The sequence below is a fragment of the Ranitomeya variabilis genome, chromosome 5 (assembly GCF_051348905.1).
Source record: "Ranitomeya variabilis isolate aRanVar5 chromosome 5, aRanVar5.hap1, whole genome shotgun sequence".
Lineage (NCBI taxonomy): Eukaryota > Metazoa > Chordata > Amphibia > Anura > Dendrobatidae > Ranitomeya > Ranitomeya variabilis.
The window spans coordinates 68,447,880-68,467,793 of record NC_135236.1 but is presented as its reverse complement, the minus strand read 5'-3'; the positions used below and the strand labels follow the sequence as shown (position 1 = coordinate 68,467,793).

Genomic DNA, 19,914 nt, shown 5'->3' with positions numbered 1-19,914 from the left:
TAAGACAGCCCAAGCCCCCCCCCCCCGTCGCCGCTTATGCCTCCCTGTCTCATACTCACCTCACCTGCTCCAGCGGTGCCGGCTGGTCTGCTCTCAGCTACTGCACGACTGCAGCTCGCCCTGTGTGAGCGGTCACATGGTGCCGCCTCATTAAGGTGTTGAATATGCATGAATATTCATCATCTTAAATGACCGTTACCACCTGACCGCGGCGCTCACACAGGACGAGGAGGACAGTGCAGTGCTGCGCAGGGACAGAGCGAGGTGGAGGATTCCGTTCTTCTGCTACGCGGTGTGTGAGGTGACTCAGGTGAGTATGAATCATTTCAGCCAGGGAGGACGGGGGAGCCGGCGGGGAGGAGGAGGTCCGCGGTGGACGGCCAGGACGGGGAGCCATGCCCATGATACAAGATGGGACTGGGAGCGTCGGTGAGCCGGCCATGAGCCACGCATTCGGGATGAATCATGAATCATTCCAGGCAGCCAGGGAGGATGAAGGGAGCCGGCGGGGTGGATGTAGGAGGTCCGCGGTGGACGGGGAGCCATGATACAAGATGGGACTGGGGAGCCGGCGATGAGCCACGCATACGGGGGGGGGGGATGAGCCACGCATACGCCGGGGGGGGGGGGGAGATGAGCCAGTGCCTGACCCACCCATCATCTCCCCCTCCCTGTATGCATGGGTGGGTCAGGCACTGGCTCATCTCCCATCCCCCCCCTGTATGCGTGGCTCATCCCCCCCCCCCTGTATGCGTGGCTCATCTCCCTCTCCCTGTATGCATAGGTGGGTCAGGCACTGGCTCATCTCCCATCCCCCCTGTATGCGTGGCCCACGCATACGGGGGGGGGGGATGGGAGATGAGCCAGTGCCTGAGCCACCCATGCATAGAGGGAGGGGGAGATGAGCCACGCATACAGGGGGGGGATGGGAGATGAGCCAGTGCCTGACCCACCCATGCATACAGGGAGGGGGAAATGAGCCATGCATACAGGGGGGGGAGATGAGCCACCTATGCATACAGGGAGGGGGGGATGAGCCACTGAGCCACGCATACAGGGGGGGGGGGATGAGCCACCTATGCATACAGGGAGGGGGAGATGAGCCACGCATACAGGGGGGGGATGGGAGATGAGCCAGTGCCTGACTCACCCATGCATACAGGGAGGGGGAGATGAGCCACGCTGCGCATACAGGGGGGGGGGATGGGAGATGAGCCAGTGCCTGACCCACCCATGCATACAGGGAGGGAGAAATGAGCCACGCATACAGGGGGGGGGATGAGCCACCTATGCATACAGGGAGGGGGAGATGAGCCACGCATACAGGGGGGGATGGGAGATGAGCCAGTGCCTGAGCCACCCATGCATACCGGGAGAGGGAGATGAGCCACGCTGCACATACAGGGGGGGGGGATGGGAGATGAGCCAGTGCCTGACCCACCCATGCATACAGGGAGGGGGAGATGAGCCACGCATACAGGGGGGGTGGGAGATGAGCCAGTGCCTGAGCCACCCATGCATACAGGGAGGGGGAGATGAGCCACGCTGCGCATACAGGGGGGGGATGGGAGATGAGCCAGTGCCTGAGCCACCCATGCATACAGGGAGGGGGAAATGAGCCACGCATACAGGGGGGGGGATGAGCCACCTATGCATACAGGGAGGGGGAGATGAGCCATGCATACATGATGGGAGGGGGGGCCATTATACAGTATGCATGGAGCATCATATGTGGCCTTTATACAGTATGGAGCATCATGTGTGGTCATTATACAGTATGGAGCACTGTGGCCATATTTTTTTTGTTTATAATTATTGTATATAAAACAGTGTGTGATCAGCAGTGCTAAATGGCTGTGGTTGGGACGTGGATATGGGTGTGACTGGTTGTGAAATGGGTGTGGTCAGAGGCGTGGCCTAAAATTTGTACCTCCTTCCCTTCTTCAAAAGTTGGGAGGTATGGTACCGCATTTGCCAGATCATGGCAAGTGCCGCAAATACCATAAGGAATGAATGAGGCCAAACGCAGTGTTGCCGTAAGTGATCCGTTACGCGGCACATGCAGAAAAACTTCCCGATCTGCTGCAAAAGGCAACTTTCACATCACCGATTCTTGCTAAAGTCACTGCCGATAGTGTCATACTCACCAAAGGGGGGGGGGGGGCAGCACTAAAAGTGCCTAGGGCAGCAGAAACTCTAAATACGGCCCTGCCGGGGTATGTAAACTTTTGAGCACAACTGTATGTTTTACTGAAAACTAAAAAAATCAATATTCTATTAAATCAATTAAAGCATCTCTCCAGCGTTTCTTTTTTTCAGAGCTGGAGTGGTGCTTCTAATCTAAGGTCCCTCAACCTAGTCTTATTTTTACCTGCCGACATCTTCACCATGTATCGACGCCGCTCCAGACCCGCAGTGCCATTTTGTGACCGCAACTTCTGACTGTCCGGAACTCAGAAGTAACAGTCACAAGCTGTCAATGCAAGTCTTTGAGAGCCAGAACGATGCCCCGATAGACTTGGGTTGAAAATTGACCTCCGCCCCACTCTAGCAAACAATGAAGCCATTTGGCAGGTCACAAACCAATGGGGGCGGCAGCGATAGAAGTTAAAGACGGTGGAGGGCAAGTGTAAGACTAGGGGCAGGGAACTAAGATTAGAAGCACCAGTATAGCGCTGAAATAAAAAAAATGCTGGAGTGGTGCTTTATATTAAAAAAAAAAGATCCACAACACTGACATTTCAGCATAAATATGCCAGTACAAATATATATAAAAAAATTGAATACATCTCATACACAGATATGGGTGACAATACAATATACTGAAGAATAAAGCCCTAAGTATATGTGAAATCTGCTGGATACTAAGCAGAGTATAGATACAGTGGGCACAGAAAGTATTCAGAACTGTTTCACTCTTTGTTTCATTGCAGCCATTTGGTAAATTCAAAAAAGTTCATTTTTTTCTCATTAATGTACACTCTGCACCCCATCTTGACTGAAAAAAAAAGCAGAAATATAGAAATTTTTGCAAATTCATTAAAAAAGAAAAACTGAAATATCACATGGTTATAAGTATTCAGACCCTTTGCTCAGTATTGAGTAGAAGCACCTTTTGAGCTAGTACAGCCATGAGTCTTCTTGGGAATGATGCAACAAGTTTTTCACACCTGGATTTGGGGATCCTCGGCCATTCTTCCTTGCAGATCCTCTCCAGTTCCGTCAGGATGGATGGTGAACGTTGGTGGACAGCCATTTTCAGGTCTCTCCAGAGATGCGCAATTGGGTTTAGGTCAGGGCTCTGGCTGTGCCAGTCAAGAATGGTCACTGAGTTGTTCTGAAGCCACTCCTTTGTTATTTTAGGTGTGTGCTTAGGGTCATTGTTGGAAGGTTAACCTTCGGCCAAGTCTCAGATCCAGAGCACTCTGGAAGAGGTTTTCATCCAGGATATCTCTGTACTCTGCCGCATTCATGTTTACTTCAATGACAACCAGTCGTCCTATCCCTGCAGCTGAAAAACACCCCCATAGCATGATGCTGCCACCACCATGTTTCACTGTTGGGATTGTATTGGGCAGGTGATGAGCAGTGCCTGGTTTTCTCCACACATACCGCTTAGAATTATCACCAAAAAGGTCTATCTTCGTCTCATCAGACTAGATAAATTCTCACCAGATGTCAGTAACAATCCATCCAATCCACACAGGCAATGAAATCAAACCATAGAGATGTGTATAAATTATGTGTAATAATGAGAAATGACACAGGGAAAAAGTATTGAACACGCTTACTGAAATGTATTACTTTGTATAAAAGCCTTAGTTGGTGATGACAGCTTCAAGACGCCTCCTGTATGGAGAAACTAGTTGCCTGCATTGCTCAGGTGTGATTTTGGCCCATTATTCCACAAAAACACAACCTGAAGGTCCTGTGGGCTCCTTCTTTGAACTCTGAGCTTTAGTTCCTTCCATACATTTTCCATTGGATTCAGGTCCGGTGATCGGCCTGGCCATTGTAGAAGCTTTTATTTCTTTCTCTGAAACCGATCAGACCAATATGGAATTCCTCTAGACTGCTTTGGATTCCATATTATGGGTTTGATGTACTGAATAATATAGCATTAACTCCATATAAAGGGCCTGGATTCTGAGACTTCCCCACTGGATTTGTGAGCACATTAGGCATAGGGTCCCTTTCCAAATATTGAAACCAAGTACCTGTCTGGTGCTAGTAAACACCACCACCCCCTGGTACATAGGATCTTGAGCTTATCTGGCCACTACCCATTAATACAGCCTTAGTTTTCTGAGCTCCCTCTAAGCAGGGACTTCATTGCAATGGCATATTCTGCCTATATGATAGGTATTAATGTCTTTGCGTAACGTACCTTATGTTTTGTTTCCAGGCTATCCTAACTCAAGAATGCCCTATGGAAACGAAGACCTATAGGACTCAGGACAATACCCCAGATCTTCCCCTCTCTGACCACAGTAGTGATGATGACATCAGCATCCCCCACAAGAGGACCATGAGGATCCCCCGCTGACCCACGTTGTATAAAGGAACCTGTGGATTGTTACCAGTGCCTTGCTGTATCAGATCCTTCATGAACTGCACCATATAACATCTACATAACTAAAGTTCCATCACTGAAGCATCTTTATTTTTTTGTAAACCCTTTTAGTCACTACTGCCCAAGGAAACCTGTAATGTAAAGTGGGCACCATGTGTTATTGCCTCCCGCATGTTAGGGCTGGAGGTCTCTGCACTGGTTCAACCCCTTTCACCGTTTGTTGGGTTGTGTAAATCATGACCGTTTAGACCTTTTTTCTAACATCGAAGTCCTCATGGTGTTCTTCATCAACTGGATAATGTCTCTGGATGGACCCTGCAGGAGTGCCTCCATGGTACAAATGCCCCTGCATGAGAAACGTGGCCAGTTATTCCCTTCCCTGTACCCATTTATGTGCCTGCGAAGCTGGTAATGCTCTGCGGATTCACAACGTTCTTAGAAATAAAGCCACCTTGACCAGGAACCATTTCTCCAGCTAAGAAGCACACTGGTACTAAACCTCTAACGGATTGACCCATTAAATAAAATTTGTCCTAGTGCGGTTTCTTTTTTTTTAATAGACAGCACTGGGACCAAAAATATGGTTGTGTGAACGAGTCGTTACAGGGTTTTTTCCATCTCACACATTTATGAATATTCTGTACCTGCATCTATTTCCAGAACCAGAGGTCACTCCACCCCTTTCCAACCTAGTGAGGTGACGTCTGGCTTCAAAATCCAGACCTTGAACAAATGGAAGGGTTTAATTTCCATTCATTACTATGGAAACTTCAGAGACAGATGAGCTTGACCACCACTCAGTTAAGTCCCTGAAGTGGCCAGAATTGGCCTCACTAGGTGGACTAAGGTTGGAGAATCTCCCTGTTTCTGGAGGTAGGTACAAGTCCTAGTGGTGGGACCTGTATCTATAAGATATTTATGTGATTCCTAAAGCCACTTTGACATGGCCATAATGAGGGCACCTACATCACATACATTTTCTGTGGCTCAACCGAACCAAACTTAGGTCATCATAAAATTCGATGATGATCGAGGCTGGTCCAGTTGAATCCCAGTTGACTAGGGATCATGCATCCATAAAATGAATGCTAAAACCACCCGTGTTATGGCCATGTGAAAGCAGCCGAATGGGTAAAACTCCAAATTTAAGCTATATGCAGATGGAGTGTTTTAAAGTGGGTTTTTTTAAGCCGCTCCAAATTGTTATTTTTTTCCTACTTCAGGTTTTGAATAACACCCGGTGGAAAAAAAGAAAATGCATGGTACTTCTCTGAAGGAGATTCTGATGGAATCTGCTGCAACCTCGGCATGGTCCAATGAAAAGGCTTCTCCACAAAGACAGGATAGTTTTTTTGTCATTTTTGAAATCGTCATATAAACTTCTTCTGCACACAACTTTAGGGTGTATTGAAACTGAAGCTTTTTGCTGACTTTTTGGAATGGAAAAGCCACAAGTTTTTGAAATGTTTTGAGCTTTTAGAGGAGGATTTTGGAAAATTTCTGCTCCAAAATCTCAGCAAAAAGCATCATTGTTAAAAGATCCATGGACTGTGTTAACTCAGAGATTTTTGGAGGAAATTTTGGAGTAAAAACTGAGCAGAAACTCTCCAAGTCTCCCTTCAAATCTCAAAATGCCTCAAAAAATTTGCACTTACTTCCTTGTGCTTCATGGGAGTACAAAGATGACGATGACGGGGATCTTCAGTACGCTCCCCGCTACCATGGCAAAGCATCGGCACCCTGACAGTTGTGTCATGGAGGGTAGTGAGGGGTACGATGACATGATTGCTCCACTTTACTACCACCGTCAGAGCTTGCCACCAGCATTTCACTGGTTAAGCATCATCCATTGGAGCTAGCTCCGGTCGCTGCTGTTAGAGGAAGATGGTGGCTGTATAACACAGTCGGCACCCGCTGTGTAGGGAGTGGGCTCAGCTCCTGTGCTCTCTTCATACACCCGCAGTGTGGCATACATGTACATTACACCATTACATGTTAGAAATGGGTTAAAGGGGTTGTCCATAATTAGTAAAATATGGCTGCCTTGCTCCAAAAACAGTTGTGTACAGGTAGAGTCTGACATTTCCATTAAAGTGAATGGTGTAGAGCTACAATACCAGATGCAATCCGTAGACAGGTGTGGCGCTGTTTTCACCAAAAAGACAACCATGTTTTATCAAATCTTGGACAAACCCTTTAAAAAATGAAAAAAAAAAAACATGCCCCAGATGTTCAGAGCCATTCGTGGCTCCAAATTTTATAGTGCATACACGCTTCTTTTAAAGGGCACTGTGCATGTAAAAAAATGAAAGCATGCCGAAGAGCGGCACGCAAAGAGTTACTGCCATCGGCTGTTTACTTGGCCTTCGGATATGAGCCTGACAATAGGCGGACAAATATTAGATTTAGGGTCCTGTGACAGATGGCTGGCTGGCACGCAGCTGTTCATTGTCTGCTGTGGCAATACATCACCTGCTGGAGCTCTATGCGACCTCCGCAGGGAAGGGTTAATGAGTGACGCTACAGGTCAGTTGCCGGTGGCGTTCATCAGGCAGGGAGGAGGTAGTGACACTGTACACATTATAGTGGGGCCGGCCAGCAATCTAATGTGTATGGGGACCTCCTGACTGTCTTACCCAGAAACTATCAGGGGAAAGAAGGACTGGACATATGGATTTCAACATGCCTGATCCCATTTTGGCCAACTCTCCAAGTGGCGTACTCCTCTCTCCCCATCCATTACACAACCAACACTTAGCCATAGTTGTGTATATGGTCAATCGTGTTCCCATGAGGGTCGCAATCACACACAAAGGCTATGAGTCTGCCTGAATTGCAACCTAAAGTCCTTGTCAGGTTAATAACTGATGAAATTTCATATGGAGGAACACAAAGGTTTGAACAACTCCATCGTCTTAAAGGGAACCTCACAGCTAGTACATGCTGATAACTCATAAAAGATTGTTCAAAAATTAGGCAAAGACAATCAAAATATATTAAAATATTGAAAATTTATTAATACATCAAAAAACAAAACACCATAAAAGTAGAAAAAGATAGGAAATAATAAAAATATTATATACAAAATACAAAATAAGAGGGGGGTTGTTGTGAATTTGCTTTTTGGCTCCCTCTAGTGGTTACTAGTGATTTGACTCTGGGTATGTCAGTCATCCCTTGTATGCTCACCTGGGCCGTTAGTTCAGGGGTGTTGCTATATAAGCTCCCTGGACCTTCAGTTCAATGCCTGGCAACGTTGTAATCAGAGCTAATCTGTTGTGCTCTTGTCTACTGATCCTGGTTCCTGCTAGATTAAGCTAAGTCTGCTTTCTTGCTTTTTGCTATTTGTTTTTGTTTGCATTTTTGTCCAGCTTGTACATAATCTGTATCCTAACCTTGCTGGAAGCTCTAGGGAGGCTGGAGTTCTCCCCCCGGGCCGTTTGACGGTTCGGGGGTTCTTGAATTTCCAGTGTGGAATTTTGATAGGGTTTTTGTTGACCATATAAGTTATCTTACTACATTCTGCTATTAGTAAGTGGGCCTCTCTTTGCTAAACCTAGTTCATCTCTGTGTTTGTCATTTCCTCTTACCTCACCGTTATTATTTGTGGGGGGCTTGTATCCAACTTTTGGGGTCTATTATCTGGAGGCAAGAGAGGTCTTTGTTTTCCTCTTCTAGGGGTAGTTAGTCCTCCGGCTGGCGCGAGACATCTAGCGACCAACGTAGGCATGTTCCCCGGCTACTTCTAGTGTTGGCGTTAGGAGTAGATATATGGTCAACCCAGTTACCACTGCCCTATGAGCTGGATTTTTGTACTTCGCAGACTTACTTGTTCCTCTGAGACCCTCGCCATTGGGGTCATAACAGTTTGCCAGGCCAGTATTAAATGTTAAATGCATTGCAGAAGCGGGATTATAAGAAAGAAAATTCTGAGTTTTTTTTTCTTTTCCCCTTTACCTCTGAGTGGCTTGTGTTTGCTGCAGACATGAATGTCCAGACCTTGATTACAGGTGTGGACCAGCTTACTGCTCGTGTGCAGGGCATACAAGATTATGTTACCAGAAATCCTATGTCAGAACCTAAGATACCGATTCCTGAACTGTTTTCCGGAGACCGATTTAAATTTAGAAATTTCAGGAATAATTGTAAATTGTTTTTGTCCCTGAGACCCTGTTCATCTGGAGACTCTGCTCAGCAAGTGAAAATTGTTATTTCTTTTTTACGGGGCGACCCTCAGGATTGGGCCTTCTCGCTGGCGCCAGGAGATCCGGCATTGGCTGATATTGATGCGTTTTTTCTGGCGCTCGGTTTGCTTTATGAGGAACCCAATCTTGAGATTCAGGCAGAAAAAGCCTTGCTGGCTATGTCTCAGGGCCAGGACGAGGCTGAAGTGTATTGCCAAAAATTTCGGAAATGGTCCGTGCTGACCCAGTGGAACGAGTGTGCATTGGCTGCAAATTTCAGAAATGGCCTTTCTGAAGCCATTAAGAATGTGATGGTGGGTTTTCCCATTCCCACAGGTCTGAATGATTCCATGGCCCTGGCAATTCAAATCGACCGGCGGTTGCGAGAGCGCAAAACCGCAAATTCCCTCATGGTGTTGTCTGAACAGGCACCTGATTTAATGCAATGTGATAGAATCCTGACTAGAAATGAGCGGAAAATTCATAGATGCCAGAATGGCTTGTGTTACTACTGTGGTGATTCTACACATGTTATCTCAGCATGCTCTAAACGTCTTACTAGGGTTGTTAGTCCTGTCGCCATTGGTAATTTGCAACCTAAATTTATTCTATCTGTAACTTTGATTTGCTCACTGTCATCGTATCCTGTCATGGCGTTTGTAGACTCAGGTGCTGCCCTGAGTCTGATGGATCTGTCATTTGCCAAGCGCTGCGGTTTTGTTCTGGAGCCATTAGAAAATCCTATCCCTCTTAGGGGTATTGATGCTACGCCTTTGGCAAAAAATAAACCGCAGTTTTGGACACAGGTTACCATGTGCATGACTCCCGAACATCGGGAGGTGATACGTTTTCTTGTTCTGCATAAGATGCATGATTTGGTTGTTTTGGGTTTACCATGGTTACAGACCCATAATCCAGTCTTGGACTGGAAGGCAATGTCGGTGTCAAGTTGGGGCTGCCATGGAATTCATGGAGATTCCCTGCCCTTGTCTATTGCTTCTTCTACGCCTTCGGAAGTTCCGGCGTATTTGTCTGATTATCAGGATGTCTTCAGCGAGTCTAAGTCCAGTGCACTGCCTCCTCATAGGGAATGTGACTGTGCAATAGATTTGATTCCTGGCAGTAAGTTTCCTAAGGGGAGACTGTTTAATTTGTCGGTACCTGAACATACCGCGATGCGTTCATATATCAAGGAGTCTCTTGAGAAGGGGCATATCCGTCCTTCTTCTTCCCCTCTTGGTGCGGGATTCTTTTTTGTGGCCAAAAAGGACGGATCTTTGAGGCCTTGTATTGACTATCGGCTTTTAAACAAGATCACTGTCAAATTTCAGTATCCTTTGCCGCTGTTGTCAGACTTGTTTGCCCGGATTAAAGGTGCCAAGTGGTTCACCAAGATAGACCTTCGTGGTGCGTACAACCTTGTGCGCATTAAGCAAGGCGATGAATGGAAAACCGCATTCAATACGCCCGAAGGTCATTTTGAGTACTTGGTGATGCCATTTGGGCTCTCTAATGCACCTTCAGTTTTTCAGTCCTTCATGCATGACATTTTCCGGAAGTATCTGGATAAATTTTTGATTGTTTATCTGGATGATATTCTGTTTTTTTCTGATGATTGGGACTCGCATGTGGAGCAGGTCAGGATGGTTTTTAAGATTTTGCGTGAAAATTCTTTGTTTGTTAAAGGCTCAAAGTGTCTCTTTGGTGTACAGAGGGTTCCCTTTTTGGGGTTTATTTTTTCCCCTTCTGCTGTGGAGATGGACCCAGTCAAGGTCCGAGCTATTCATGATTGGACTCAACCCTCGTCAGTTAAGAGTCTTCAGAAGTTCTTGGGTTTTGCTAACTTCTACCGTCGTTTTATCGCAAATTTTTCTAGCGTTGTTAAACCATTGACGGATATGACCAAGAAAGGCTCTGATGTAGCTAACTGGGCTCCTGCTGCCGTGGAGGCTTTCCAGGAATTGAAACGCCGGTTTACTTCGGCGCCTGTTTTGTGCCAACCTGACACCTCACTTCCCTTTCAGGTGGAGGTGGATGCTTCGGAGATTGGGGCAGGGGCCGTTTTGTCGCAGAGAGGCCCTGGTTGCTCTACTATGAGACCTTGTGCCTTTTTCTCCAGGAAGTTTTCGCCGGCAGAGCGAAATTATGATGTGGGCAATCAGGAGTTGTTGGCCATGAAGTGGGCATTTGAGGAGTGGCGTCATTGGCTCGAGGGTGCTAAGCATCGTGTGGTGGTCTTGACTGATCACAAAAATCTGATGTATCTCGAGTCTGCTAAACGCCTGAATCCTAGACAGGCCCGCTGGTCATTGTTTTTCTCCCGTTTTGACTTTGTGGTCTCGTATTTACCAGGTTCTAAGAATGTGAAGGCCGATGCTCTGTCTAGGAGCTTTGTGCCTGATGCTCCTGGAGTCGCTGAACCTGTGGGTATTCTTAAGGAAGGAGTTATCTTGTCAGCTATTTCTCCTGATCTGCGGCGTGTGTTGCAGAGATTTCAGGCTGGTAGGCCTGACTCTTGTCCATCTGACAGATTGTTTGTGCCTGCTAAATGGACCAGCAGAGTCATTTCCGAGGTTCATTCCTCAGTGTTGGCAGGGCACCCGGGAATTTTTGGCACCAGAGATCTGGTGGCCAGGTCCTTTTGGTGGCCTTCCTTGTCAAGGGATGTGCGGTCATTTGTGCAGTCCTGTGGAACTTGTGCTCGAGCTAAGCCTTGCTGTTCTCGTGCCAGCGGGTTGCTCTTGCCCTTGCCTGTCCCGAAGAGACCTTGGACACACATCTCTATGGATTTCATTTCTGATCTTCCGGTGTCTCAGGGCATGTCTGTCATCTGGGTGATATGTGATCGTTTCTCCAAGATGGTCCATTTGGTTCCTTTACCTAAGCTGCCCTCCTCTTCTGATCTGGTTCCTGTGTTCTTCCAGAACGTGGTTCGTTTGCACGGCATTCCTGAGAATATTGTGTCGGACAGAGGATCCCAGTTTGTTTCCAGGTTCTGGCGATCCTTTTGTGGTAGGATGGGTATTGATTTGTCGTTTTCGTCCGCTTTTCATCCCCAGACTAACGGACAAACGGAGCGAACTAATCAGACTCTGGAGGCTTATTTGAGGTGTTTTGTCTCTTCTGATCAGGATGATTGGGTGACCTTCTTGCCGTTGGCTGAATTTGCCCTTAATAATCGGGCTAGTTCCGCCACCTTGGTTTCGCCATTTTTCTGCAACTCTGGTTTCCATCCTCGTTTTTCCTCGGGACATGTGGAGCCTTCTGACTGTCCTGGGGTGGATTCTGTGGTGGACAGGTTGCAGCGGATCTGGAGTCATGTGGTGGACAACTTGAAGTTGTCACAGGAGAAGGCTCAGCGTTTTGCCAACCGCCGCCGCGGTGTGGGTCCCCGACTTCGCGTTGGGGATTTGGTATGGCTGTCTTCTCGATTTGTTCCTATGAAGGTCTCCTCTCCCAAATTTAAGCCTCGCTTCATTGGTCCTTACAAGATATTGGAAATCCTTAATCCTGTATCCTTTCGCCTGGATCTTCCGGTGTCGTTTGCCATTCACAACGTATTTCATAGGTCCTTGTTGCGGCGGTACGTTGTGCCTGTGGTCCCTTCTGTGGAGCCTCCTGCTCCGGTGTTGGTTGAGGGCGAGTTGGAGTACGTGGTGGAGAAGATCTTAGATTCTCGTCTCTCCAGGCGGAGGCTTCAGTACCTGGTCAAGTGGAAGGGCTATGGTCAGGAGGATAATTCCTGGGTGGTCGCCTCTGATGTGCATGCGGCCGATTTGGTTCGTGCCTTTCACGCCGCTCATCCTGATCGCCCTGGTGGTCTTGGTGAGGGTTCGGTGACCCCTCACTAAGGGGGGGGGTACTGTTGTGAATTTGCTTTTTGGCTCCCTCTAGTGGTTACTAGTGATTTGACTCTGGGTATGTCAGTCATCCCTTGTATGCTCACCTGGGCCGTTAGTTCAGGGGTGTTGCTATATAAGCTCCCTGGACCTTCAGTTCAATGCCTGGCAACATTGTAATCAGAGCTAATCTGTTGTGCTCTTGTCTACTGATCCTGGTTCCTGCTAGATTAAGCTAAGTCTGCTTTCTTGCTTTTTGCTATTTGTTTTTGTTTGCATTTTTGTCCAGCTTGTACATAATCTGTATCCTAACCTTGCTGGAAGCTCTAGGGAGGCTGGAGTTCTCCCCCCGGGCCGTTAGACGGTTCGGGGGTTCTTGAATTTCCAGTGTGGAATTTTGATAGGGTTTTTGTTGACCATATAAGTTATCTTACTACATTCTGCTATTAGTAAGTGGGCCTCTCTTTGCTAAACCTAGTTCATCTCTGTGTTTGTCATTTCCTCTTACCTCACCGTTATTATTTGTGGGGGGCTTGTATCCAACTTTTGGGGTCTATTATCTGGAGGCAAGAGAGGTCTTTGTTTTCCTCTTCTAGGGGTAGTTAGTCCTCCGGCTGGCGCGAGACATCTAGCGACCAACGTAGGCATGTTCCCCGGCTACTTCTAGTGTTGGCGTTAGGAGTAGATATATGGTCAACCCAGTTACCACTGCCCTATGAGCTGGATTTTTGTACTTCGCAGACTTACTTGTTCCTCTGAGACCCTCGCCATTGGGGTCATAACAGGGGTTGGGTGTGCCAAGTAATTAACCAATCAATTCATAAGGTATTATAACATAATGATCCAAAATGATGCAATATAAAACATCAGGGACAAGTCAATAGTCGAGTTAATCAAAAACCACTGCATATTGTGTAGGGCATAGAGGGATAATGAAAAAAGTGCTGTGTGAAAAACCTAATGTCAGTATATAATATGATCAGGTTGAAAATATATATATACAAATATAACAGATAAGGAATTTTATATCAAATAAGATAAATTTACATTAAACAACTGATCAAATATAAACCAAATATATTGCACATAGCCACATTGCATGATGCCCAAATACAAAGCATAGCAAATTTAACAATAAGTGCAAGATAGCCTGTTAGGGTATATAGCCGCATCAAAATAGAAAAGTGCATATTATTTAGGCCTGTATACATTGAACCTGATGAGAGATGGATACATACCAGCACCATTGGAGCACACCACGTCCCCCCTCCACAAACTCCAACACGTGTTTCGCACCGCTTCGTCAGGGAAACAAAGCGTTGTCAAAAGGGAAGTAGCTAAAAAAAAAAAAATAAAGCAGTTAGAGAGAGTAGGGATCATGTGGTATAACAATATCACAGGACACCTGGTGCCGACATATCTGGAACGGCTCCGATACAGGAGTATATGGTGATTTTTTACATTTGTTAATATAGCTCTCACGCAGTATCTTGGGACTGTGGGCAATAACCAAGTCCCTAGAAATAGGGATGGCCTAGTCAATCCCTGTCCTTCAGATTACTCCTGAAGGTGGAGAGGCCAGGTTCATGTGTCTTGCTATTGCGGCGCGCCCCCACACCGCCGCAGGGCCGAGGGGTACCCGGAGCCGGGCCTCTGGGTCTCAGTCTCGGGGTTGTCACGGTGGCTAGACCCGGTCCGTGGCCCTGTCCGTCAGTGGGGGACGTCCGGTGTAATAGGTGGTAGTAATAGTAGCGATGGAGCGGTGCAGTTGTGGGGTGTAAGTCGCGGTAAATAACGAGGACACCAGGTTGCAGTCTCTTTACCTCTTTACTGGAGATCTCTGAGTCCTCAGTCCAGAACACGGTTCACCAGGCTACGCAAGTCCGGCCGGTCCAATGGCACCTCCAGAGTTCTCCTCTCAGGTGGAAATCTGTGCCTTCCTTCTAGCGCTATGTGTTGTAGTCCTTCCCTGCTGTGCTTACGGAAAGTAACCCCACAACGGTTGTGTCTGTTTCTTAAGTTCCCTCACAACTCGATTTGATGTTCCTCTGTAATCCACCCCTTCCCTGTATTCAGGTTGGAATGGCACCCGTTTGTCAGGTAGGCCTGGAGTTCTTCCGGGACCCTAGAGTCGCCCCTCTCCCGCAATTGCCCCCCAAGACTTCATAGGTGATATGTGGTAGACAGCCCGCCTGAGACCGACTGTCCTGCCGCTGTTTGGAGTATGGCTTGAAGCTGTATTCTAATCCACTCCCTCGGCGTTCCGGCCACCGGTATTGCGCCTCAGCAGGGTGCTGCCTCTTTCAACAAAACCCCTGCTGGTATTCTCCTTCTGCTTGATCTCGTTTCTCACTCAGCACAATCTGTCTCGCTTCTAGTCCTTTCCTTGAGTCCCGCCGCTTCCAGGAGCCTGCGCGGACCCGTTACGTTCTTTCAATGCCAAGCCTCTGCCAGGATCCCACCCCTGGCAGAGACCCTACAGTCTCTCCCTTCACAACACCCCCTGCCACAGGGTGTTGCTCCGTTCAATCCCGTCAGCGTTCTCTACTAACTTTCTGCCTGACCCCCAGTTTACCCACTATGGTGGGGAGTGGCCTAATGAATAGCACCCTTAGCTCCCCCCGGAGGCCCAGCTGTGAAACATATTGGTGTCTGTGATACCTGATTGGAGGAACTCCTTCGGTGCCATCGAACGTACCATGGCTCCCCTTAGCGGCAGAGCCACAGTACTGCAACGACCAGAACTCTGGGGCACTGCACTCCCCCCTGGTTAAACACAGTACTCCGGGACTGGGAAGAAAAACAACAATACAGATTAGCAAAAAGACATACAATTTTGTTGAGTGCAAAACAATAAGTATACTTGAACAGGCTTCCCTTTATGGGAGGTGAGGACACTTTTAACGTTACAAACATGGTCAACATTATAAATTACAGGCTATGCATAACTCCTGTTACCCAACCGGGTATTCTACTTAGTGCAAATTCTGGAACAATAAATTAACATTGCCTTTAGGAAACATACACTCTTAGTTTACCAAAGGCCTTCCTATAATCACATTACAGGGTAAGGTAACTTCACATTCTCCTACTTTGAACCTGCAGGACCGCCTGTCCCTATGGCACCAGACCTACTGCCTCTCCTTTCTTTTACAGGACCGCCCTGTTCATCCAGGGCCTACTGCCTTTCTCTACTATACATGGTATAGACATAACATTCCTTTCGTTTAAAGAACTCTGAGCCAGCTCTACTCGGCTCCTTTAAGGACTCACTCTCTAACCCCTACGGGTTCACTCTCTGTCCTTAGTAACAAAGTAACTTTCAATGGGGACGCGGGGTTTACCTTCTATCCTCACCTTCATTATTACTTCGCTTACTTTCAGCTATGCAGATCTCTATCTCTACCCCTACGGGCTCTCTGCATCTTTTCTTTCTGCAAAACATTATTTAGATTTCACATTTCAACAAATTCAACACATATAACTTAGCATGTAAAACAGTTACATTTCTTTTCAAGGCATCATTATGGCATTACTGTTCTGCAACAGTATCTCTCTCAAGTTCAGTTTCTCACATCCCCTTTAAGAGGAGACCAAGTCTTTCTAAGGTAGCTCGTCTTCTCAGCCTACCGGCCCATGCAAAGGTTCCGGTATGGTATCTTCGCAAAGTGTCTTTAACTAGAACCGGTAGGAAAGGTATCTTCACAAAGTGTCTTTGGCTCAACCCAATAGGGCAAATATCTTCGCAAAGTGTCTTTGGCTAAAACCAGTAGGGAGCACCTTTAAGAAGGTGCAAACTATTTACAAGGGAAGTTCGAATCATGCACAGTCCATGATTTCTGCAGTTTGTGTAACTTGGTGCAAAAACTTCAAGAAAAAGAAAAACAAAACAAAGGGGATCCCGGGTCAACAAAGGGATCCATTAACCCTGGACAGGTTTAGCAGCAACTTAAAAGAACAAACAGTAACTATTTACATTTTCATGGTATCGAGGTTTATTCTTCTTCTGGTGGCTTGGGTTCTGGGGCCCCGGTCACTGCAGCGCCAGCATCCGCGGTTCGAACATGCAGATGAACCCGACTGGCCAATTCTGGGGCTGCTACTAGGTGTACCGTTGCGATGGTGACAAGTTCGGGTGCCCCCGGGACCAGGTCTGGGGCTGCAGGTGCCGCAGGTCCAGACATACACCGCCGAACATTCCGTGCATACCACCCAAGTGGGTTCAAGTGGCGGCTGTAGGTCACAGGATCCCCCTTCTGTAACGGTTCTCCGCTTCGGCCACAACAGGGAGCCCTCACATTACAATGCGCAAGAAAACATCAGCATCCAGTCCCGGCTCGTGTATGAGGCCCCACCCCCTTTTTACATGGTAGGCCAACACAGTGCCCCGCCTTACCGCGTCTCCGTCATCCCATGCCGGAGGGGGTTGTTGTACTTTCGATGGGCCCATCGACTCAGCTCCTTTCCGTCCTTTCCACTGCAGAATCAAGCACTGTATATTGCTCCCATGTAAGCACCGCAAGGGTGGACCCGTTCTCCCGGGATCCATCTGCTCTAAACCAGGGGGTGTCCCACCGAAGAACTACTCCATCTAAGCTCACATCCACGGGCTTCCCCACTCCGGTCGACAGCGGTGGCACCATCCTCCCCAGATCATCGGGGGATAGCACCATTAGCCCTGCCGAGATAAGTCGCTCCCTACTGAGATGGAGGTGGGTCATAGAAGCGGGCTCGTGAAGGGGAGCAGGGACGTCGGCCATACCTGCGCCTAATGTGGTTCCATCGGTGTCGCTCTGGTCCGTTAACGAGGACGCTGGAGTCGGCTGCAGCCCGGACCGGGGCTCCTCCAATGGGATGCTCGGACTCCGCTCCGCTTGCTGTGGTTCCTCCTCCTCTAACTCCGAGGTCGGGATTGGTGGACGTAGCTTCGCTGTCGGATCCGCAGGCTTCCGGTCCATCTCCGGTGAAGAAAGGCAGGCCTGAACCGCTTCTTCCTCGCTCAGGCACTCGCCGTTCATCATCGCCACCTGATAGTCGCTGGCAGTGCATGCACCTAACTCCGCCATTTCTCTGAGGTCGGGCTTCTTCGTCACCAGCCTCTCGCCGTTGCATATCAAGGGGTGTTTCTCTTCTGCTTTGGGGCAGGTCATTCCTCTGCAGCCAGAAGTGCAGGGGGCGGTAGCCATTTCTCGCGCCACACTGGGAGTCTCCGCCCATAACACGCCCTCCTTCCCCTTGGGTGTAGCAATGGCGGCGCCTTTTGGCGGGAACTTTTGGCGGCTAATGGCGCAGCACAGTCTTACAATAAAGTACAGTCCAAGCACAACAAATCACAGTCTCTAGGCACACATGACCTGATTCTTCAGGCTTAAGTAGATCCTGTTCGTGACGCCAAGGCTGCGGCGCGCCCCCACACCGCCGCAGGGCCGAGGGGATACCCGGAGCCGGGCCTCTGGGTCTCAGTCTCGGGGTTGTCACGGTGGCTAGACCCGGTCCGTGGCCCTGTCCGTCAGTGGGGGACGTCCGGTGTAATAGGTGGTAGTAATGATAGCGGTGGAGCGGTGCAGTTGTGGGGTGTAAATCGCGGTAAATAACGAGGACACCAGGTTGCAGTCTCTTTACCTCTTTACTGGAGATCTCTGAGTCCTCAGTCCAGAACACGGTTCACCAGGCTACGCAAGTCCGGCCGGTCCAATGGCACCTCCAGAGTTCTCCTCTCAGGTGGAAATCTGTGCCTTCCTTCTAGCGCTATGTGTTGTAGTCCTTCCCTGCTGTGCTCACGGAAAGTAACCCCACAACGGTTGTGTCTGTTTCTTAAGTTCCCTCACAACTCGATTTGATGTTCCTCTGTAATCCACCCCTTCCCTGTATTCAGGTTGGAATGGCACCCGTTTGTCAGGTAGGCCTGGAGTTCTTCCGGGACCCTAGAGTCGCCCCTCTCCCGCAATTGCCCCCCAAGACTTCATAGGTGATATGTGGTAGACAGCCCGCCTGAGACCGACTGTCCTGCCGCTGTTTGGAGTATGGCTTGAAGCTGTATTCTAATCCACTCCCTCGGCGTTCCGGCCACCGGTATTGCGCCTCAGCAGGGTGCTGCCTCTTTCAACAAAACCCCTGCTGGTATTCTCCTTCTGCTTGATCTCGTTTCTCACTCAGCACAATCTATCTCGCTTCTAGTCCTTTCTTGAGTCCCGCCGCTTCCAGGAGCCTGCGCGGACCCGTTACGTTCTTTCAATGCCAAGCCTCTGCCAGGATCCCACCCCTGGCAGAGACCCTACAGTCTCTCCCTTCACAACACCCCCTGCCACAGGGTGTTGCTCCGTTCAATCCCGTCAGCGTTCTCTACTAACTTTCTGCCTGACCCCCAGTTTACCCACTATGGTGGGGAGTGGCCTAATGAATAGCACCCTTAGCTCCCCCCGGAGGCCCAGCTGTGAAACATATTGGTGTCTGTGATACCTGATTGGAGGAACTCCTTCGGTGCCATCGAACGTACCATGGCTCCCCTTAGCGGCAGAGCCACAGTACTGCAACGACCAGAACTCTGGGGCGCTGCACTATGCTCCTATATCAACCCTTATCTCCCCCAATGCAGGAGATAGTGTATGGGATAATACTGAACAGACAAACAAGGGAAGAAGGACAGGGATAAATTAAAATAACAATCATACAAAATATAGTCACCAAACAACAGAGTGGAACACAGGGGAGTTAAAGGAAGGAGAAACCAAATAGGATAAGATAAGGATGTGCACACAAACAAAACTCCAAGCTACAATCTCCTGAATAAATCTCCAAAAGCCAACTCCAACCACGAACTACACCTCCAACTCCAAACCAGGCAGTAAGAACTAGCACTGGCAATTCCTAAGTGCCAGAGGCAAACATATATAGCAGTGGCGAACACTGAACAGCTGAGACAATCCAGGTAGGAAATCTCCAGGCCCTTCAACTGAACAGACAAACCATTGCACTACCAGCAAGGAAAAAACCTGCACTGTTTAATAAGATGGTGAAGTACTTGTAACCAGAGAATGAGTTCATGAAACCAGAACTTCACCAGAATTACCTTCATCTCTGTTCATCTGAAATTATAATTTGCAATAAAAATCACCTTTTATACACCTGGGCACGAAGGGCAGGATGTTATTCATCGGGAGGTCGAGGGGCCAGATGTTATACACCAGGGCACGAAGGGCCATATGTTAAACATCGGGAGGGCGAGGGGCCAAATGTTATACACCAGGGCATGAAAGGCAGGATGTTATTCATCGGAAGGGCAAGGGGCCAGATGTTATACACCAGGGCACAAAGGGCC

General features: G+C 48.3%; 1 protein-coding gene and 1 long non-coding RNA gene across 2 annotated transcripts in view; one reads left to right on the top strand and one right to left on the bottom strand.

Moving 5' to 3' along the window:
• The window catches only part of SLC18A1 (solute carrier family 18 member A1), a 64,850-nt gene extending 59,738 nt beyond the window's left edge, over window positions 1–5,112 (top strand). The window contains exon 15 of the mRNA XM_077262131.1: window positions 4,406–5,112. Within this exon, the coding sequence (XP_077118246.1) occupies window positions 4,406–4,546 (141 nt within the window). The 3' untranslated portion in view covers window positions 4,547–5,112. The remainder of the gene's footprint in view (window positions 1–4,405) is intronic.
• The window catches only part of LOC143774493 (uncharacterized), a 37,508-nt gene that overhangs the window by 4,734 nt on the left and 12,860 nt on the right, over window positions 1–19,914 (bottom strand). Inside the window, exon 2 of the long non-coding RNA XR_013215544.1 lies at window positions 13,835–13,933. This is a non-coding gene — a long non-coding RNA (uncharacterized LOC143774493). The remainder of the gene's footprint in view (window positions 1–13,834; window positions 13,934–19,914) is intronic.